Raw genomic sequence first — 24136 nt, 5'->3', positions numbered from 1 at the left:
TAAATAGTATTAATTCATGCACTGTAAAGTATTTAACTATGTGTGGTGTCCAAGACTCAAATATTAAAGTCAATATTTACCAAAGGTAGAACTGCACTAGTGATTTTGCTCTCCTGTGCTTTAAGTGAGGAAGTTTGAGGGGTGGAGGGGAGAGGGGGGGGGTGACGGAAGGGATGTGAGTCATTGGCTGTCAGGATTATTCGATAAATGAAGTATCCAACTCTGCAACATTCATGGTGTCCCTGTAAGACACAGGATTAGTCATATTTGGCCTTGTCAAGTTTAAATATACATATCGTTGTAAGGTAACATTGTCACTAAAACATTCTTTTCAGGGAAAATAAATTTAGTGCTCAAAGTTTTTGTGATGGTTTTGGGTTTGCTATGATATTTTTCTCTTATAAAATACTATGGCTTCTGTGTACACAGACTGCTATGCATCTTTCCACTTGTATAGCAAGTTGCCAATTTTGTGAAGCATTACCGGTGTAAACTATTCCCAGCTTTTGATTATCACAGCTTCAATTCCGGCATCCCTCAAGATGTCAATAGTTGGTCCTTTGATTTGTGGCCCATCACTTTCTTCTGACAGTCTGTTAATAGTGAGATGCTGGTATAAATTGTGACATATAATAATTGCCCAATTTTTTTTTTCATATAGATGACCGGTCCATAATCTATGGGGGCATAACCCAAATGTGGGCCACTGAAAAATTGTGACTCCATTTTTTCGAAATTTGTTGCTATTTGTCCAGTTTCTGCCCTATTAAATTTGAAATTGTATAACTGCATGTATAGGAAACAGTGGGAAATGATTAACAAATTTAGAAACAGTATAGATATGATTGCCTCAAAGGGAATCTAGCCACTGACCTCAGGTTTTCAATATTTTGTGCAAGTTTATACTAACTGAGCTGTCAGTCTTTAATCAATGGCTATCCCTATTTAACTGTTCCTGTGTCAAGAGCCACATAACAGCTGGCATTCTCACTCATAACCAGAAGTCACACCTCAGTTTCAGTCACAGCAGGTGACTGGACACCTTTTTTCCCCCAATCATTTTGGGAAAAAAAATTATGTCCTAAATTTATGGTCCAATTTCTTACGTCCTGGTCAAATGTTAAGTATAGCTTCCTAATCTCTGTAAGTTTAATCAAAACTAATAGTAAAAAAAGAAATCGCAATATGTAATTCAATAGGATGTTTTTTTCGTTTAACTGTAAGTCTAATTTAGGAGAAGGTTTGTTTAAAATGGTGAGAAATTGATAACTCAAGGGCCGAAAAGTATCTTCAGATTTCAAGACTGCAAACAGACATGTTATTTGACTGTATATTCCCAGTATGCAGTGGTCATTTATTATCTTAATCACTCTCCAACCTATCCAGTGTGTTTTCATTAGGAAGGGACTCTGTTTACATCACAAGTTTTAATTCTGCCTACTTCCTGTTACGCACAAGAATTGTCATCGATGCTGTTTCTTGACATGTGTGGCACAGTTTTCAAGGGCTAATTTGGAGTGTTCATTTTCCTGTTCCTACCTCCCACCCTTGCCTCACCCCCCCCCCCCACCACACACACTCATTTGTAAAATGTTATATTTGGTTTGCAATGTGTTATACTGCTGTTCTGGTGTACCTCTCCACAACCAACCAACTTCCTGGTGATGCCAGTGGTCAACCTTTTTTAATTTTTCGTCATTACAACATTTTACTGGATTTTTTTAACCTTTCGATAAGTTTGGAATTCCAATAAATTGATCAAGAATTTCCGTCAAACAACATTGACCAATTGTGGCGAATTTGTTTGCGGTGGAGGAACACTTGATAGAGAAGGTGCAGATCAAGGAGACGTTCTAGGTAATCCAGCCTTCATTGACCTCTAGGGTTCCTGTATTGCCTATGTGCTTCCTGTTTCGTTTACCTTATTAATCAAAACATTGCAGGCAGCTCAACCATCGGAGAGGTGTAAAATTGGTCCGATGGAAGTCGTGGAAAAAAGAAGAATGATTTCTGTTACAAGCTTTAAGAAGTCATTGGAACCAAGTGTCCTGTTTGATATTAAGTAGCAGTTCACATTCGGAGTCGGGATAATGTCAAACCCTATGACAGAAATAATGAAACATGTCCGTCCCTCTCTTAATGCCTGACAAAACTTGGTAGTTGAAACACAGCAAGCTGTTTTGTTAAGAGAAGAGAAGTGCAGATCTTAATGATTTCCTTTGCACCTTGGTATAGTCATTCCACCCCTTCCTCTTCCTCTTCCCCTCTCAAATTCCTGGATATATGATAATGGTATACATATATTAATATGTTTTGATGTAATCTTTCCTGGATGTATGGTATATATATATATATATATATATATATATATATATATATATATATATATATATAAATAAATTTTGATGTCATCTTTCCTTGGGCATGATGCAACATTTTCAAAATTCAGTGTTTACATTATTTTGCAAACTGGGTCAGTTTAATTGTTGCGTTCCATTTCGTCATCGGGTGCTTGGATGAGTTTAGTTGGAAATTAATAACCCAGGAAAGATAAACCAACTGTGTCAAGGACCTTGTTAGTAATTAAGATCTGACAGTTGGTGAATTGATCAATCAGCAATATTGATCTGATAATATTTGACAATATTCACAATGTTTTGCTTAATAGGGTAGTGTATACTTTTACAAGTTTCTATTATTTCAAACATTAGTGTGTATCCAAATTTGAAGTAAACATTCCAGGAAGGAGGTACTATTTATCCTAAAACTGGTACCTGGGTCATCCCATGAATTACTGTTGCAGTTTCTGAAGCTCTTGGTGATCATGTTACTCACACAGTACTAGCTAGGTTGAACTAGAGCTGTTAGCAATTACATACAGTAAGGGAGAGTAACAATAATCCAGAGAGCTTCTGTAGTAGCCTAACACAAGGAAACCAAAACTTGTACTTGAAAACAGTACCCCCCTCCCTTGTTTGTGTTTAAATTATGGGAGGAAACTACATCATTGTCCAATCAGAAGCTGTTTTGATCCTGGGATTTGGCTATTGGGTTGCTTTCGAGATTTTCAAAATCTATATTACCCATTTTGACTTTACTTAAACAAATTTTTGTGGTAGTGAGTTATTTAAATTCAAGAGTATCATTTTCACTATGCTTTGATAATCTTGCCCATTAGGTCACATTCCTATGTCTACAAAATCTTTGCATCAACTAATATTAATCTTAAGTTTGAGCACAAAAAAAATAAATAGGAATTTGGGGTGGAGGAAGGGGTGCAGAGGGTGGGGGGGGAGTGTGTTGACAGATTCTTTGTTCCTCTGGTACAAGCAAAACTTTTTGAATCTCTCAAACTTGGATCATTTCCTCATAATCGTGTGTATATGAAACAACGGTTAAGTTTGGTCACGATGTGTTCGGAATGGCAACATATCCCCGATCGCGTTTCACAACTGTGTGCAATTTCCTTGTAATAAAGTACTTTGAATCCGTACAGGTGATTGTCTTAACCTGTTACAGGGTTGTAGAAGTGATCTTTGGTTGTTTTTCTTCTCCCTCTCTTTTTTGTTGTGTAGTTTTTGTGCCGTTTATCAGATTCAATGTGACCTTTGAAGGATATCATGTGATTTGTTTCATCCGTTTTGTCTGCTGTGATACTGGTATGCTGTAACACATGAAGATTCTTGCCAACGATTGAGAAATTATTCTAGTGTCATGTAAATCCTGCACACTAGTGATTCATACATAGCAAGTTGTGTTGTGTTCTAAAGAGCTCTTCACAGTCAGGTCTTTAGATTCGCCAGAAACAATTGTTTGGTTAAGTTTGTTAACATTGTGAATAGATTTTAAAGCATATTTGTGGAGGTTTTTATCCACCAGGATTGTTATATGAAAGTAAATTAAGGAGAGAAAATTGATAGGGGAGGTAATCAACAAATTTAAAAAGAAACATAATTTTTTTTTGGTTGAAATTTTACATACATTTTGGGGCGGAGTCAACTTTGCATATATGCAGATTAGTGCAGAGGTTTGTTATTATCATTCACTGGCAAGACTTTATTTCCAGCAGATTTTGTCTCTTCAGTCAGAGTAAACCGATGGTATTTTTAAAAAAAAATTTTTATTGGGTGGTCCTATTAAACATTTGTTTATACTGTACACTCATGCAGGATTCTTTTGCACTGGCAGCGTTTGGGAAATAGAAAGGTATCCAAAAATGGTTATGTTGAAACATTAAGGTTAGTAGAATAAACAATGAAAGATATTATATGGCCTTTAACGACTTTGAATGTTTATTTATTATTTACAAGGTAATAAAATGATACAAAACATCAAGTATTAAATGCAATAAAAATGAAAAGGTGTTAAAAATATTTAAAGATGCAAACTTATACCTTTTTTTTGCTGATAGTTTAAAGCAGATTTGAAGTAATTATATCTATGATGTTTTTACTGTAATTGCATTGGCATGTGTTATCATGTATCGTTTACATCGGTACGAAACAGTTCAAACCTTTTTTCCGTTTTTAAATAAATTTAACGAAATTCTTTAATTACACGATATAAAACCAATATTCAGAGGGAAGGAAAACGTATTTTGCTAATTTAAAGCAGTTAGTTTTTGCAGTTTCTAAGTAAGAGAAGACTTAATTCAGTACAAAGTAGGAAAATATGCAAATTGAATAGCTTAATTTAAATTTATGGCACAAAGATATTTTTTGCTCAGATCTTTTTCTTTTGTTGCTATGACAACCAGATACCTTAAGTTAACATTACATATCTTGGTCTGTTATTGTCTGTATAAACTTAGTAGTTTTTTGGTTGCTCCATTACTTTTTACAAAGGTGCCTAGTTTGGTCTCAACAAATTAATTACATTTACAGACTTATAAATAACCAATCAAGTTCTTCTAAGCTGTTTTTGGTTACTTCATTATGTTACAAAGGTGCCCAGGTTGGTCTCAACCAGTGGCGTAGCCAGAGGGGGAGGGGGCCAGGGGGAAATGCCCCCCAAATTTGCTTTGTGCTACAGTCTTGCCCCCCCCCAATGAAATCCAGTGATGTATTCAAAATACTTCTTTTTTACATTTTTTCGAGTTCTAATCACAAGTATTCATACCTCAGGGTTCATGTTCATACTTCATATAAGGTCAGAACTTGGTAATCAGACCGAGATATTACACTTTTTGGGCCTTCATTATACCCACATGCGGAGACCGTTGATCAATATCGTCCTACAGAATAAAGCGCCAATAATTTGGCCAGTTTTATAACCATTACAAACTAGCACTAGCAACCCATGTGCATTTTCAGCGACCAATGATGCCACTTTGTGCAGACGAGGTGCCCATTAATACATATATTTCTTGGTAATTACTACCATCAACCATCACGGGGCTGCCCCCCCCCCCCTTATGATGTTGAGAAGTCATCAAAATTGGTCTAGGTATTTAACAAGTACTGACATGAGCCTTTCTTAGCGCTGTAACTTATAATAATCTCAACAAATTAATTACATTTACAGACTTATAAATAACCAATCAAGTACTGCTAAGCTGTTGTCACTTGACATATGGAAAACTTATGCAGATAACAAAATATATCAGAACAATAAGAAATGTTACAAATTCAAGGAACTATATAAGAAGATGGTAAAAACTGTGTAAAATTATCCAGGCCAGACTCTTTCAATACAGAACTCTTTTGGCTTTATTTACATACAAGATAGATAAATATATTTCTGAGTATTAAGACATCAATATGATAATAGCATATTATACTACACAGTAAACTATACATGATAAATGTCTTTTAATGTCAAAATTTCCCATCAAAAATATATATATATTTTATTGCCAACAGATTTTGTAAAGGCAAATGTTAAAATCAAAAGAATGTACAAAAGGGAATTCAAGAACAAGGAATTTGAAGGAACAGCAAACATTGAAACTGTGGTACATGCTATTCCGATAATTGCATAAAAAAAGTCACACTTTTTTGCTCATTTGTGCTACTTTTGAAATATTCAGGAGAAACGGTATATTTCTCCTGTCATTTCCGTATCAACCCTTTGAATAAAGTTTACATTTATATTTATCATTGCTAGGTCAACTTAGTTACACAAACTGTTTAAAGCCATGGTGTATATGATTTAACTATTTGTCTTTAAGGTTGAGCTCATCGTAATCATTTTCTTCAACATTACTTGACGAGACTTGTGGTTTTGAATCTGCTGAATATTCAGGATTGTCGTAACAGTTAGGGCTAATTGGGGGTAAATATGTCCCTTCTGCTCCTCCGTCAAGAGCCGTACATACCTCCAGGGTTGTAGCTTTACCATTTCTCTGTTCTTTTCTCTTTGAAAAGCTAAAGACATTAAACCTTTTAACCTTTCCCCCCAAAGTGTTCATATATTTGGCAGATTGCATCCTCTTTATCGGCTCACGGTCAACGTTTACCGAGGGCACTTGATACTCCGATTCACGCTTGCCTTCACCATCCTCCATGGCCTGATAGGGTTCTTCTGGGTCGTAATGTCCCGGACAGACATCTTTCATCGGTGCGTAACCTGTTGCTACCATTGTCCCGTTAGTGTCAGTCGTAACAATACCACTAGCATACAGACCACCTTCTTGTTGCCCTGCCTCTGCGCCACTTTCTTGGCCCATGGCACGCCGTCTCTGCCCTCTACTCTTCACAATCATTACACACACAAGCACGTTGATACAGATGATGAAAAATATACCAATGGTGATGAGAAATAACATTGAAATGGAATTATTTGGGGATGGTGGTTTGTTTGGTGCTTTGGTTGGGTTTTCTGTATCCCATGCAATCAGAGTCTCAGCAGTGTAGGTGCCCAGCATGGTGGTTATCATGCAACTTAAGTTTTTACCGTTATCATTCGGTAAAACATCTGTCATATGTAGTACCCCGCTGTGGCCCTCAATAATAAATCGATCTGTTTGATCCTGGTCATTTATAGACTTACCATCCAGTAGCCAATGCCTTTTATATTGGATACCCTCAATGCTCATTTTGAAGGGGCATCGGAAGGTACCTGTTGGTCTACCCGAATTGTCCTCCATGGTGGCATTGATGGTGATGCTCACATGGCAGGTTATAGAGCACTGTCCCGGAAGTTTATGATCGCTTGTATTAAACGCCTGACATACGTAGGTTATTTCTGTTTGGCTGTCATTTCTGGGCATCAGTTCAACTTTAGAAGTCAAAGAGCCAATCTGGGCTGTGCTATTTAAAGACGTCATCATATCTCCATCCTCAAACCATAGAAGCTTCACAAACGGGTTAACGGGTGCCGCAGAGCACGTCAGTTCTATGTCTTGCAGTGCATTGGTATGATTTGTGACTTGAATACTGCACATGGGTTCCACAGATTCCTGAATGGGGACCACTTTGATGGGCACTTCAATAGTCATTTGGATGTTCCAACGACAGCTATATTGACCGTCCAAGTTGCTACTGGCATTGAACAGTTCCAACGTAAAGATACATTCCTTCAAGTCGGTTTTCAATAATAATCTCTCATAGAAGGAAGCAAAATAGTTTCCAGCAAGTTGTGGAATCTTTATGCTGGTCGCGTTAGCTATGTAAGAGTCTTTTCCAGCTCGATTCACGAAAATCCAGTGGAAGACACTCTTATTGCAAGAAATATCCGATCGTATTTGATGGCTGCATTGCAGATTTGTTTGTTTTCCTTCTTCTATGTATTCTACATTGGGAGAGTGGTTCATTTTTATCGCTCCACGAACAGCCACCAACAGACTTGTAACTGTCAAGACCATCGTAATACATTTCAAAGATTCCATGGTGATATTGTAGTAAAATATCCAAACAATATCCTGATTAGACTAATAGTTCCAGTGTAATGCAACAGGCTGAATAATACCAACTAATTGAAGCCTAACCTTTGTTCTCTTGGTTTTATGTATCCTAATGATTAACTGTCTGCACAACTCAGCAAAATGCTGACAACCAGATGGACATCAAAAGTTTACTGGAGAATATTCGGAGAATCCCAATTGATGAAAGATTTTGCAACAGTTAACTTGATGTATGGAGATTCTGGTAAAGTAAGACACAGAAATCCAATCTCCAAAAACGTTTGCATAACACAAAGTAGGTTGTAAATCAGTGCTGGATGAAACAAAAATATGTGTCTAACAGCAGAAAAAACTGAATATTTCTGCAACTCAGACAGTATTTGAATAATATTCCCAATTCACACCACATTTATAAGACTCGCTCTTATTGACAAAAATAGAATTTCTATGATTCAGGAAGAGAGACTTGTCTATACAAGCCCAGGCTTACAGAAGTTGATGTAATCGCCAAAGATAGTGTTTCCAATCAGCTCTTGTTGAATAAAGTGAAACCAGTTCGAGCTCCTTCCTTTGACTGGATGCTAAATCCATTGATACCAGAAACCTGTGAGAGCTACTGTAGCTAGGCTTCCTGTAGGTCACTGTATCTGTTGCATTTGTGGTGGACTTGTAGCAGAATCATTTCCTAGTTGGAATCTCGTTGGTGATTGACGACATGTGAAGGGAATCTCTTTGCCAATGAGTATTAGCTGTTATCTTTCATTTCCATATAAGGCCTCATTATTAGCATAGAGATACCTTTATGAGTGGGTTGGGGGAGGGGGATGGTGGGGGGGGGGGGTGGTTGGTCATAGTGCCTGTTACTTTAGAAATATTGTGATGGGTTTCATTTTAGGATGCTTGGAGATACTTGTCCTTGGAGTTAGACTGCACCCTTACATTCATTTTTAGCTCACACACATTACTGTGTGTGAGGTTATGGAGTTTCAGATGTTGTCAAACTTCTTAAGTTTTTTTCAGTGACTTTGTGTTTCCTCTTTCCATTTGACAGTTAGTGAGCTTGTTTGGGGGATTAAACTTTTTCCTTTTTACTCATGACAGATCATGAAGTGATAAAGCAATATAAGTTTTGGTAATTTGTGGTTTGGTAATTCTAAGTAATTCCTCAACCAAATTGTTTATAGAATTTTGCACACGACACCATTGTTTATTTCTGTAACATATTGGGGGTGTATTGCCAGCCTTTAGTTGATATGGTAAGTATGTGTAGCTAGTGTAACCCCCCTTTTCTTAAAGCCATTGAAGATTCGCCCCAAACAGCAACCTGCCATCTTTAGAAAGTTTTCCGTCACTTAATGAAATGTGATACCTTGTTATATTTAGCTGGACCTGAGTGTCCATCGCCTTAAGTGGTATGTGCTGTATGGCATGATACATCACCACTCTGTTCCAGCTAACTATTGACTGATATTGTTTCCAAAGTGGAGGTCACTACTTCTATAAAGGGTTCCCATTTTAACATTCCCCCCTTTCCTTAAGTGGTATGTGCTGTATGGCATGATGCATCACAACTCTGTTCCAACTAACTATTGACTGATATTGTTTCCAAAGTGGAGGTCACTACTTCTATGAGGGGTTCCCATATTAACATCCCCACCCCCCCTCTCCTTAAGTGGTATGTGCTGTATGGCATGATACATCACCACTCTGTTCCAACTAACTATTGACTGATATTGTTTCCAAAGTGGAGGTCACTACTTCTATGAGGGGTTCCCATATTAACATCCCCACCCCCCCTTTTCTCAAGTGGTATGTGCTGTATGGCATGATACATTACCACTCTGTTCCAACTAACTATTGACTGATATTGTTTCCAGAGTGGAGTTCACTACTTCTATAAAGGGTTCCCATATTAAAATCCCCTCCCCCCTGAAAGTCATACCTGAACACTTACCCAAATTGACTAAAGCAAGTCTGATTTCAGCACGACCAAGTCAATGGTCTGTTAGTGTGTGATTTCCGTCACCTACTGTTAACCCATTGGAGAAGTCCTATTGACTACTGTGTAAAAGTCAAAAGATCCTTGAAGTTCTTATCAATCAACACAAGAATGATCTCACCAAGATTTATGTTCGTGGTTAGATAAAAGATATTTCATTAATTTATACACATGTCTCTCTGAAACTCAGAGAAAGTGAAAAGATCACCGAATCAACTAACCACATTGTGAATTACGAATCAAACAAAATCTCCCCAAGATTTGTGCGTTACTCTAGTCTATAGTGTAACTTAGTATGGAGGCACATGTAGGATGGAGACCACTATTTTCATTAAGTTAGGCTACCTAGGGCCTATCCTAAATTAGGTGTAGGCTTAATGCTATATGTGCGTAATACAGGAAATCAGGGTTGTACGAAAACAGGGGAATGCAGTATACTGAGCTACTAATGCACTGTCCAGTCAAACAAGTCTTTTGTTACAAGTAGTGTCTGAAGGAGACTGAGGTATATTAAAGTGCTGGCACCTAAATGTTTTGGTTAGGCAATGAATAGGTTCATTCAGTGAGACACACTTGATAAATCTGGTGTGAGCTACTGCACCTTTTGGTGCTCTAGTTGACACTTTCATCCCTAAAATGAGAAGTACAACACTTTGAAAGCCTACCCTCTGTATATCACAGACTACATGGAGCTGTATATCTATCCAATGAATGTAGGCTGTAGATATGTTGGTATTGTTATTAAACTTCAATCACTGCACGATCCAAATATTTAGTGTGAATTCATTGGTCCCTACAGAAGCTTGTCAAACATTTTATTCCATGTCTCCCATGTAGAATATCAAGCCCAACTACAAAGTAAATCTTTAAATGGACTGGCCACATACATTACTTAACCCTATTCTAAACAGCAGCCTTTACATAATGTAAGAAAAATTCCTTTACCAAATATGAAGAGTATTTTATTTACTTACATATTAATTAACAAAGATGTTCTAACTTAATTAAATGAAGACATTTGAACGTTTACCTTGGGATTAATTTAATGAAGGCACCGTCCTATATGGTTGATTCCATTTGTGAAAAGGTTTGCCAATCAAGCACTGATTACGATCATGAGCAGGAATGTACACAGGATGGATTGTTGGTCGGTTGCCATTTTCACTGTCCTAGCTAAATTAAGTCATGTTAAAAAGTTAAAATTGTGTAGAATTCTTCTCTACTGATCAACCCTTTTTAATTCCCCAGTGAATGAGGTCGCCAGGAGGAAAATCCTGTGGCGACTAGATCTAAATTTTTCCCAAATTCTGGTCGCCCAGAATGAAAATGTGATCGCCACTTTGATATGCTAAATATTAGTACAAAAACACTAGGCCTAGGCTCAACATCGAGTAGCTCTAGACTGTACATGTGTACACGCACAGAATCGTATAAAGACGTATAGGATAATAGGGTTGGGCGATGTATCGAAAAATTATTATTATCGCGATAATTTTTTTTCAAGGCGATATTTTTTGAGGATTGAACAAATGACGATAACTTCTTGTGAAAGAAATTTGATATAAATGTGGGGAAAAAATGCAATTATCCTTTCTCCGTTTTATGTGTAAATGTTATTCAAGCATTCCATGGTTAAGAAAGTTGAAAAGAAATCAAGTTTATCAACTTCATTTACTGACTTTTGACCTTCGTTAAAACCCATCTTTTACAACATTCACTGTATAGAGAATAAAACTCTGAAAACCAGTAGAGAAATTACCAATTGTGTACGAAAAGTAAGTTGGTACACCTTTCAAATTTTACGAGAGATCGAGCAAAATACTTTCGAAAAATTCACGCGAAACTGGCATATCGTGCTAAATGCAACAAATGTCATGTAAACAAGGCTCTAGTACACCCATTTATGAATTAACCATAAGACCACATCTGGTGTTAAGCGGGGGAAAAAGAAAGTATTTCTAGAATTTCCACAAAAAAAAGAAAAATTATTATCCTACCACAGTTAAGTGTATAGTAAATAGCCTAACCACTTCGTCGGTTACGGATCTCACGTAACAACAAAAACACAACTATAAATTGTATTTTGCGAAGTTGACGTTCTCTACAAGGACATGGAAACAATATTTAGCATTTAGTTAATCATGCCAAGTGGCCTAAAATATGGAATTGCAAGGTTTACTTTTATAAATATGACCATACCGTAGCTATCGGGGCCATGATATCGTGCTATGTCTGTATGGTATAGACTGTGCCTCGTGTATCATGGGGAAAAGAATGTTTTGTTCATGCGGAGGAGTCGGTTGGCTTGAGGTGTGTTCTACTTACCTTCATGTTACGGGGATATTTACCTACTTTTCTTAAACGTCTAAGATAATATTTCGCATAACTTTACCGATCCTTTACTGACCGACCTAATTAATTCTAGAGCGGAGCCAAAATAGTTTACTCCATGAAAAGTTTTTTTGGAAACGTGCCAAAAGTGTTAACAAACAGGGGGTTGCAACTTGCTTGACAAGGTACCTGGTAACATTTGCTGCACATGTAGCCTACCAGGGTTAAACACTGCAGTTGTAAACTGATGTACGTATAGTGCACGCTGTTCATTGTTAGGCAGTCTTGAAACGGGGCTTTGCCGAACGTAGTTTGTTTCATAACATTGACAGTTTTGTAAGTTAAACTTTTTAAAGATTGTAAGACAGATTAAATCTCTTTTCATTTTATCACAAAATATTGCTACTCTAACTTGTCATTTTAAAATTTTGAACAGTTTCGTGACAATTTAAATTCATCATGGTGAAATTTTCAGTTGCAAATACTGATCGCCAACAGTATTATAGGTCTGGCGACTAGCATTAATTTTTCCAGAAATTCTCATCGCCAGCCGAGAATTGTGGTCGCCAATGCGACCATGGCGACCGTCATTAAAAAGGGTTGCTACTGATGGTCATTCAGTGTTTACTGTGTTTACTGTTGGTCAGAAAGGTGTCCATTTCTAATTGGTTCCTGTCAGTATGACCGAGTGTCAGTTGTTGCTGACCTCGGTCTACCATCAAGGCTACAGTGTGTCACTGTATATAACTGTTAATCACATGCTAAAAGCGAATCAGTAAATGATTCAAAATGTGGCAAATAATACAGTTTTAAAGCTTTCAATCCCTGACACATTATGGTTCTTGAATTGAGATGGCATCAATTAATGACAAGTATGCTCTAATTGAGAACTGCTACATTTTCAGATTTTTCAGATCTCTCACGCCAGCAGAAAAAGAAATATTTCTGTCATATATATACATATACCGGCCCAAGAACTTGAAAATAGCAGATCACAAAAAGTAAAAAAATGTACAGGCAGTTTGTTACATTTCATAGCTGAGATGTTTTATTATGTACTTTTGCATGCATTACCATTTATTATGTATGTAAAGTGTTATTAAAATGGTGTGAACCAGCTTATAAATATTTCCATTCTAAATATGAAACGACTTAGCCTTTTACAAAATAGAAATATATATATATACAAACTGAAGGAAGACCTCTTTGCTAATACTTTAAGCAGCATGTTGCTCATTAGGGGGGAGGGAGGGGGGGAAGGGGGAAGTTGCTTGGTGTCAAGGACTGAAAGATAATATCACCCATCCACTGACAACAAGTTATAAAATGAGATGATTTTATTCATTTTCTTATGTCTTAAAATAATGTTCTGGACAGTTCTTGAAGTTTCTTGGTGGTTACGCACCAAATTGTGATTTCAAAAGAAAACCTGTCCTCATTGTCAGAGAAAGCAGGAGATACTCATATCTAGACATCAAGAGGTATTAAATCCCCCCCCCCCCCCAAAAAAAAAAAGAAATTCTCACTCAGGCCCAAACCATAGTTGGGTTTCGGTGAATGTGCTCTGGGACAATGTTCTTCCTCCCTCTGCCACTGTTAACAATATAATAATTTTTCCCTGTTTTGGTTTTGTACAGTACACACATAATGACATTAATGATGGCAGTTATAGCACAAAGATATTTTGACTTGTGTGTATAAACTTAGTACTTTTTTGGTTGCTTCATTATTTTACAAAGGTGCCCAGTTTGGTCTCAAACTCTCAACAAATTAATTACATTTACAGACTTATTAATAACCAATCAAGTACTGCTACAGTGAGCTGTTTTTTGGTTACTTCATTATTTTACAAAGGGCCCAGTTTGGTCTCAACAAATTAATTATATTTACAGACTTATATATAACCAATCAAGTACTGCTAAGCTGTTTTTGGTTACTTCATTATTTTACAAAGGTGCCCAGTTTGGTCTCAACAAATTACTTACATTTACAGACTTATAAATAACCAATCAAGTACTGCTAAGCTGTTTTTGGTTACTTCATTATTTTACAAAGGTGCCCAGTTTGGTCTCAACAAATTACTTACATTTACAGACTTATAAATAACCAATCAAGTACTGCTAAGCTGTTTTTGGTTACTTCATTATTTTACAAAGGTGCCCAGTTTGGTCTCAACAAATTACTTACATTTACAGACTTATAAATAACCAATCAAGTACTGCTAAGCTGTTTTTGGTTACTTCATTATTTTACAAAGGTGCCCAGTTTGGTCTCAACAAATTACTTACATTTACAGACTTATAAATAACCAATCAAGTACTGCTAAGCTGTTTTTGGTTACTTCATTATTTTACAAAGGTGCCCAGTTTGGTCTCAACAAATTACTTACATTTACAGACTTATAAATAACCAATCAAGTACTGCTAAGCTGTTTTTGGTTACTTCATTATTTTACAAAGGTGCCCAGTTTGGTCTCGACAAATTAATTTTATTTACAGACTTATAAATAACCAATCAAGTACTGCTAAGCTGTTTTTGGTTACTTCATTATTTTACAAAGGTGCCCAGTTTGGTCTCAACAAATTAATTACATTTACAGACTTATAAATAACCAATCAAGTACTGCTAAGCTGTTTTTGGTAACTTCATTATTTTACAAAGGTGCCCAGTTTGGTCTCAACAAATTAATTACATTTACAGACTTATAAATAACCAATCAAGTACTGGTAAGCTGTTGTCACTTGATACACCGAAAATGTGTGCAGATAACAAAATATATCAGAACAATAAGAAATGTTACAAATTCAAGGAATTATGAAAGAAGATAAATATATTTCTAAGTATTAATAAAGCAAAATGATAACAGCATATATTTCTACACAGTACACTATGCGTGATAAATGTCTTTTAATGTCAAAATTTCCCATCAAAAATCACTTTCCTTAGAAACGTTTTGATTTTTGGCCTTTGTATTTCCAACAGCTTTCTATCTTTTTGTGAAGGCAAATGTTAAACTTGAAAGAATGTACGAAATAAAACTCACAAACAAGGAATTTTGAATGAACAGCAAACATTTAAACTGTGGTACATGCTATTCCGATAAATGCTTTTAAAGTCACACTTTCTTGCTCACATGTGGTACTTTTGAAATATTCCGGAGATACGATATATTTTTCCCGTCATTTCCCTATCAACCCTTTGAATAAAGTTTACATTTATATTTATCGTTGCTCGGTCAACTCAGTTACACAAAGTGTTTTAAGCCATGGTATAGATGATTTAACTATTTGTCTTTAGTGTTGAGCTCATCATAATCATTTTCTGCAACATTACTTGACGAGACTTGTGGTTTTGAATCTGCTGAATATTCAGGCTTGGCGTAACAGTTAGGGCTAATTGGGGGTAAATATGTCCCTTCTGCTCCTCCGTCAAGCGCCGTACATACCTCCAGAGTTGTAGCTTTACCATTTCTGTGTTCTTTTCTCTTTGAAAAGCTAAAGACATTAAACCTTTTAACCTTTCCTCCCAAAGTGTTCATATATTTTGCAGATTGCATCCTCTTTATCGGCTCACAGTCAACGTTTACCGAGGGCACTTGATACTCCGATTCACGCTTGCCTTCACCATCCTCCATGGCCTGATAGGGTTCTTCTGGGTCGTAATGTCCCGGACAGACATCTTTCATCGGTGCGTAACCTGTTGCTACCATTGTCCCGTTAGTGTCAGTCGTAACAATACCACTAGCATACAGACCACCTTCTTGTTGCCCTGTCTCTACGCCACTTTCTTGGCCCATGGCACGCCGTCTCTGCCCTCTACTCTTCACAATCATTACACACACAAGCACGTTGATACAGATGATGAAAAATATACCAATGGCGATGAGAAATAACATTGAAATGGAATTATTTGGGGATGGTCCTTTGTTTGGTGCTTTGGTTGGGTTTTCTGTATCCCATGCAATCATAGTCTCAGCAGTGTAGGTGCCCAGCATGGTGGTTATCATGCAACTTAAGTTTTTACCGTTATCATTCGGTAAAACATCTGTCATATGTAGTACTCCGCTGTGGCCCTCAATAATAAATCGATCTGTTTGATCCTGGTCATTTATAGACTTACCATCCAGTAGCCAATGCCTTTTATATTGGATACCCTCAATGCTCATTTCAAAGGGGCACCGGAAGGTACCTGTTGGTCTGCATGAATTGTTCTCCATGGTGGCATAGATGGTGATGTTCACATGGCAGGTTATAGAGCACTGTCCCAGAAGTTTATGATCGCTTGTATTAAACGCCTGACATACGTAGGTTATTTCTGTTTGGCTGCCATTTCTGGGCATCAGTTCAACTTTAGAAGTCAAAGAGCCAATCTGGGCTGTGCTATTTAAAGACGTCATCATATCTCCATCCTCAAACCATAGAAGCTTCACAAACGGGTTAACGGGTGCCGCAGAGCACGTCAGTTCTATGTCTTGCAGTGCATTGGTATGATTTGTGACTTGAAAACTGCACTTGGGTTCCACAGATTCCTGAATGGGGACCACTTGGATGGGCACTTCAATAGTCATCTTGCTGTTCCAATGACATCTATATTGACCGTCCAAGTTGCTGCTGGCATTGAACAGTTCCAACGTAAAGATACATTCTTTCAAGTCGGTTTTCAATAATAATCTCTCATAGAAGGAAGCAAAATAGTTTCCAGCAAACTGTGGACTCTTAACGCTGGTTGCATTAGCTATGGAAGAGTCTTGTCCAGCTCGGTTCACGAAAATCCAGTGGAAGACACTCTTATTGCAAGAAATATCCGATCGTATTTGATGGCTGCATTGCAGAGTTGTTTGTTTTCCTTCTTCTATGTATTCTACATTGGAGGAGTGGTTCATTTTTATCGCTCCACAGACAGCCACCAACAGACTTGTAACTGTCAAGACCATCGTAATACATTTCAAAGATTCCATGGTGATATTGTAGTAAATATCCAAACAATATCCTGATTAGACTAATAGTTCCAGTGTAATGCAACAGGCTGAATAATACCAACAAATTGAAGCCTAACCTTTGTTCTCTTGGTTTTATGTATCCTAATGATAAACTGTCTGCACAACTCAGCAAAATGCTGACAACCAGATGATGGACATTAAAAGTTTACTGGAAAATATTTGGAGAATCCCAATTGATGAAAGATTTTGCAACAGTTAACTTGATGTATGGAGATTCTGGTAAAGTAAGACACAGAAATCCAATCTCCAAAAACGTTTGCATAACACAAAGTAGGTTGTAAATCAGTGCTGGATGAAACAAAAATATGAGTCTAACAGCAGAAAAAACTGAATATTTCTGCAACTCAGACAGTATTTGAATAATATTCCCAATTCACACCACATTTATAAGACTCCCTCTTATTGACAAAAATAGAATTTCTATGATTCAGGAAGACAGACTTGTCTATATATAGAAACCCAGTCCTACAGAAGTTGATGTAATCGCCGAAGATAGTGTTTCAAATCAGCTCTCATCGAATGAAGTGAAACCAGTTCGAGCTCCTGCCTTTGACTGGATGCTAAATCCATTGATACCAGAACCTGTGAGAGCTACTGTAGCTAGGCTTCCTGTAGGTCACTGTATCTGTTGCATTTGTGGTGGAGTTGTTGCAGAATCATTTCCTAGTTTGAATCTCGTTGGTGATCGACGACATGTGAAGAGAATCTCTTGCCAATGACGAGTATTAGTTGTTATCTTTCATTTCCATATAAGGCCTCATTATTAGCATAGAGATACCTTTATGAGTGGGTTGGGGAATGGATGGGGGATGGAAGGATGGGGGATGGAAGGATGGGGGATGGATGGATGGATGGGGGTATGGATGGGTGGGGGGATGGATGGGTGGATGGATGGGGGATGGATGAATGGGGGATTGTTCAGGGAATTGGTCATAGTGCCTGTATGGTACAGTTCTAGCTTTAACAACATTGTGATGGGTTTCATTTTAGGATGCTTGGAGATACTTGTCCTTGGAGTTAGACTGCACCCTTACATTCATTTTTAGCTCACACACATTACTGTGTGTGAGGTTATGGAGTTTCAGATGTTGTCAAACTTCTTAAGTTTTTTTCAGTGACTTTGTGTTTCCTCTTTCCATTTGACAGTTAGTGAGCTTGTTTGGGGGATTAAACTTTTTCCTTTTTACTCATGACAGATCATGAAATGATAAAGCAATAAGTTATGGTAATTTGTGGTTTGGTAATTCTTAGTAATTCCTCAACCAAATTGTTTATAGAATTTTGCACACGACACCATTGTTTATTTCTGTATCATATTGGGGGTGCATTGACAGTCTTTAGTTGATATGGTTAGTATATGTAGCTAGTGTACCCCTCCCCCCTTTCCTTAAGTGGTATTTGCTGTATGGCATGATAAATCACCACTCTGTTCCATCTAAATGTTGACTGATGTTATTTCCAAAGTGGAGGTTGCAACTTCTATGAGGGGTTCCCATATTAACATTCCCCCCTGAAAGTCATAACTTAGCACTATAACCTAAATTGACTCAAGCAAGTCTGAGTCAATGTGCTGTTAGTGTGTGATTTCGGTCATATTCCGTTAACTCATTGGAGAAGTCCTATTGACTTACTGTGTAAAAATAAAAAGAACCTTGAAGTTCTTATGAATCAACACAAGAATGATCTCACCAAGATTTATGTTCGTGGTTAGATAAAAGATATTTCATTAATTTATACACATGTCTCTCTGAAACTCAGAGAAAGTGAAAAGATCACCGAATCAACTAACCGCATTGTGAATTACGAATCAAACAAAATGTCACCAAGATTTGTGCGTTACTCTAGTCTATAGTGTAACTTAGTATGGAGGCACATGTTGGATGGAGACTCCTATTTTCATGAAGTTAGGCTACCTAGGGCCTAGCCTAAATAAGATGTAGGCTTAATGCTGTAGGTGCTTAATACAGGAAATCAGGGTTGTACGAAAACAGGGGAAATGCAGTATACTGAGCTACTAATTATGCACTGTCGAGTCAAGCAATGCTTTGTTTCAAGTAGTGTCTGGAGGCGACTGAGATATGTTAAAGTGCTTGCACCTAATTGTTTTGGTTAGGCAAAGATAAGTTTATTCATAGAGACACACTTGTCCAAATGGTAAATCTGGTGTGAGCTACTGCACCTTTTGGTGCTCTTGTTGACACTTTCATCCGTATAGTGAAAAGTACAAGACTTTGAAAGCCCACCCTCTGTATAGAGCTGTTTATCTATGCCAAGAATGTAGGCTGAAGAAATGTTGTATTGTTATTGAGAACTTCAATCACTGTGCTTTCCCAATATTTAGTGCGTGTGGATTAATTGATCCCTATAGAAGCTTTCAAACATTTTATTCCGTTTTTCCCATGTAGAATATCAAGCCCAACTACAAGGTAAATCTTTAAATGGACTGGCCACATACACTACTTAACCCTATTCATAACAGCAGCCTTTTCATAATGTAGGAATGTTCAATTTCTTTACCAAATATGAAGAGTATGATATTACTTGCATATTAATTAAGAAAGGAACTCCAACTTAATTAAATGAGGACATTTGAGCATTTACCTCAGGATTAATTAAATCAAGGCACCGTCCTATATGGTTGATTCCATTTGTGGAAAGGTTTGTCAATCAAGCACTGATTACGATCATGAGCAGGAATGTACACAGGATGGATTGTTGGTCGGTTGCCATTTTCACTGTCCTAGCTAAATTAAGTCATGTTAAAAAGTTAAATTGTGTAGAATTCTTCTCTACTGATGGTCATTCAGTGTTTACTGAACAAGGTTATCGGTCAGTATTGGTCAGAAAGGTGTCCATTTCTAATTGGTTCCTGTCGTTATGACCGAGTGTCAGTTGTTGCTGACCTCGGACTACCAGCAAGGCTACAGTGTGTCACTGTAGATAACTGTTAACCACATGCTAGAAGCGAATCAGTAAATGATTCAAAATGTGGCAAATAATACAGACATTTGCTTTAAGAAGTTATAAAGCTTTCAATCCCTGACACATTATGGTTCTTAAATTGAGATGGCATCAATTAATGACAATTATGCTCTAATTGAGAACTGCTACATTTTCAGATTTTTCAGATCTCTCACACCAGAAGAAAAGAAATATTTCTGTCATACATATATACTTGAGAACGCCTGCCCAAGAACTTGAAAAAAGCAGATCACAAAAAGGAAAAAAATGTTCAGGCAGTTTGTTACATTTCGTAGATGAGATGTTTTATTATGTACTTTCGCATGCATTACCATTTATTATGTATGTAAAGTGTTATTAAAATGGTGTGAACCAGCTTATAAATATTTCCATTCTAAATATGAAGAGACTTAGCCTTTTACAAAATAGAAATATATATATATACAAACTGAAGGAAGACCTCTTTGCTAATACTTTAAGCAGCATGTTGCTCATTAGGGGGGAGGGGGGGGGTGGAGTGGGAAAGTTGCTTGGTGTCAAGGCCTGAAAGATAAAACCACCAGTCGGCTAACGACAAGTTATAAAATGAGATAAATTTATTCATTTTCTTTTGTCTTTAGATAATGTTCTGTACAGTTCTTGAAGTCTCATGCTGGTTACCCACCAAATTGTGATTTTAAACGAAAACCTGTCCTCATTGTCAGAGAAAGCAGGAGATACTCATATCTAGACATCTAGAGGTATTAAATCCCCCCCCCCCCCCAAAAAAAAAAAGAAATTCTCACTCAAGCCCAAACCATAGTTGGGTTTCGGTGAATGTGCTCTGGGACTATGTTGTTCCTCCCTTTGCCACTGTTAACAATATAATAATTTCTCCCTGTATTGGTATTGTACAGAGCACTGTGTACAAATCTACATAACGACATTAATGATGGCAGTTATAGCACAAAGATATTTTTTGGCTCAGATCTTTTTCTGTTGTTGCTATGACAACCAGATACCTTAAGTTAACATCACATATCTTGATATGTTATTGTCTGTATAAACTTAGTACTCTTTTGGTTACTTCATTATTTTACAAAGGTGCCCAGTTTGGTCTCAACAAATGAATTACATTTACAGACTTATAAATAACCAATCAAGTACTGCTAAGCTGTTTTTGGTAACTTCATTATTTTACAAAGGTGCCCAGTTTGGTCTCGACAAATTAATTTTATTTACAGACTTATAAATAACCAATCAAGTACTGGTAAGCTGTTGTCACTTGATACACCGAAAAAGAATGCAGATAACAAAATATATCAGAACAATAAGAAATGTTACAAATTCAAGGAATTATGAAAGAAGATAAATATATTTCTAAGTATTAATAAAGCAAAATGATAATGGCATATAATACTACACAGTATACTATGCATGATAAATGTCTTTTAATGTCCAAATTTCCCATCAAAAATCACTTTCCTTAAAAAGGTTTTGGCCTTTATATTTCCAACAGCTTTCTATCTTTTTGTGAAGGCAAATGTTAAAATCGCAAGAATGTAAGAAATAAAACTCACAAACAAGGAATTTTGAATGAACAGCAAACATTTAAACTGTGGTACATGCTATTCTGATAAATGCTTTTAAAGTCACACTTTCTTGCTCACTTGTGGTACTTTTGAAATATTCCGGAGATACAATATATTTTTCCCGTCATTTCCCTATCAACCCTTTGAATAAAGTTTATATTTATATTTATCATTGCTCGGTCAACTCAGTTACACAAAGTGTTTTAAGCCATGGTATAGATGATTTAACTATTTGTCTTTAGTGTTGAGCTCATCATAATCATTTTCTGCAACATTACTTGACGAGACTTGTGGTTTTGAATCTGGTGGATATTCAGGCTTGGCGTAACAGTTAGGGCTAATTCGGGGTAAATATGTCCCTTCTGCTCCTCCATCAAGAGCCGTACATACCTCCAGAGTTGTAGCTTTACCATTTCTGTGTTCTTTTCTCTTTGAAAAGCTAAAGACATTAAACCTTTTAACCTTTCCCCCCAAAGTGTTCATATATTTTGCAGATGGCATCCTCTTTATCGGCGCACCGTCAACGTTTACCGAGGGCACTTGATACTCCGATTCACGCTTGCCTTCACCATCGTTCATGGCCTGATAGGGTTCTTCTGGGTCGTAATGTCCCGGACAGACATCTTTCATCGGTGCGTAACCTGTTGCTACCATTGTCCCGTTAGTGTCAGTCGTAACAATACCACTAGCATACAGACCACCTTCTTGTTGCGCTGTCGCTATGCCACTTTCTTGGCCCATGGCACGCCGTCTCTGCCCTCTACTCTTCACAATTACTACACACACAAGCACGTTGATACAGATGATGAAAAATATACCAATGGCGATGAGAAATAACATTGAAATGGAATTATTTGGGGATGGTGGTTTGTTTGGTGCTTTGGTTGGGTTTTCTGTATCCCATGCAATCAGAGTCTCAGCAGTGTAGGTGCCCAGCATGGTGGTTATCATGCATTTTAACCTTTTACCGTTATCATTTGGTAAAATGTCTGTCATATGTAGTACTCCGCTGTGGCCCTCAATAATAAATCGATCTGTTTGATCCTGGTCATTTATAGACTTACCATCCAGTAGCCAATGCCTTTTATATTGGATACCCTCAATGCTCATTTCAAAGGGGCATCGGAAGGTACCTGTTGGTCTGCCCGAATTGTCCTCCATGGTGGCATTGATGGTGATGCTCACATGGCAGGTTATAGAGCACTGTCCCGGAAGTTTATGATCGCTTGTATTAAACGCCTGACATACGTAGGTTATTTCTGTTTGGCTGTCATTTCTGGGCATCAGTTCAACTTTCGAAGTCAAAGAGCCAATCTGGGCCGTGCTTTTCAAAGACGTCATCATATCTCCATCCTCAAACCATAGAAGTTTCACAAACGGGTTAACGGGCGCCGCAGAGCACGTCAGTTCTATGTCTTGCAGTGCATTGGTGTGATTTGTGACTCGAATACTGCACTTGGGTTCCACAGATTCCTGAATGGTGATCACTTGGATGGTGACTTCAGGAGACATTTGGCTGTTCCAACGACATCTATATTGACCGTCCAAGTTGCTGCTGGCATTGAACAGCTCCAACGTAAAGATACATTCCTTAAAGTCGGTTTGCAATAATAATCTCTCGTAGAAGGAAGCAAAGTAGTTTCCAGCAAGCTGTGGACTCTTTACACTGGTCGCGTTAGCTATGGAAGTGTCTTTTCCAGCTTGGTTCACAAAATTCCAAGAGAAGAAACCCACATTGCAAAGTCGACTTGATGATATCCGAACTTTGCATTGCAGATTTTTTTGTTTTCCTTCTTCTATGTATTCTATATCGGGAGAGTGTTTCATTACTATCGCTCCACGAACAGCCACCAACAGACTTGTAACTGTCAAGACCATTGTAATAAATTTCAAAGATTCCATGGTGATGTTGTAGTAAAATATCAATACAATATCCTGATTAGACTATTAGTTCCAGTGTAATGCAACAGTCTGAATAATATCAACAATTTGAAGCCTAACCTATCTTCTCTTGGTTTTATGTATCCTAATGATAAACTGTCTGCACAACTCAGCAAAATGCTGACAACCAGATGATGGACATCAAAAGTTTACTGGAAAATATTCAGAGAATCCCAATTGATTTTGCAACAGTTAACGTGATGTACGAAGATTCTGGTAAAGTAAGACATAGAAATCCAATCTCCAAACTTTTGCATAACAGCAGAAAAAACTGAATATTTCTGCAACTCAGACAGTATTTAGATAATATTCCCATTCACACCACATTTATAAGATAAAAACATTTCTTGATGAAAACAGAATTCTCTATCATGAAGAGTAAAGACTTGTCTATACAAGCCCAGGCCTACAGAAGTTTGATGTAACCAGCTAAGATAGTGTACATTCTTCTGTGTTTTCTCAAATCAGCTCTCGTTCAATAAAGTGGAACA

General features: G+C 37.2%; 2 protein-coding genes across 2 annotated transcripts in view; one reads left to right on the top strand and one right to left on the bottom strand.

Moving 5' to 3' along the window:
* The window catches only part of LOC139963728 (U3 small nucleolar RNA-associated protein 6 homolog), a 70217-nt gene that overhangs the window by 13988 nt on the left and 32093 nt on the right, over positions 1-24136 (top strand). The window lies entirely within an intron of this gene.
* Positions 14734-17843, bottom strand: LOC139963729 (uncharacterized). Its single transcript, XM_071964827.1, has 2 exons — positions 17472-17843; positions 14734-17253 (listed from the first exon to the last, which is right to left on the bottom strand). Exon 2 carries the CDS (start codon positions 17128-17130, stop codon positions 15457-15459), a length of 1674 nt encoding a protein of 557 aa, XP_071820928.1. The 5' UTR covers positions 17131-17253; positions 17472-17843; the 3' UTR covers positions 14734-15456.

Source organism: Apostichopus japonicus, chromosome 22, assembly GCF_037975245.1.
Source record: "Apostichopus japonicus isolate 1M-3 chromosome 22, ASM3797524v1, whole genome shotgun sequence".
Classification (NCBI taxonomy): Eukaryota; Metazoa; Echinodermata; class Holothuroidea; order Aspidochirotida; family Stichopodidae; genus Apostichopus; species Apostichopus japonicus.
The sequence above is the reverse complement of the archived record's forward strand: the minus strand, read 5'-3'. Positions and strand labels throughout refer to the sequence as shown.

What these genes read in the sequence shown, in the direction of transcription:
- LOC139963729 (XM_071964827.1), bottom strand. Translation starts at nt 17,130, where the DNA reads ATGGAATCTTTGAAATGTATTACGATGGTCTTGACAGTTACAAGTCTG.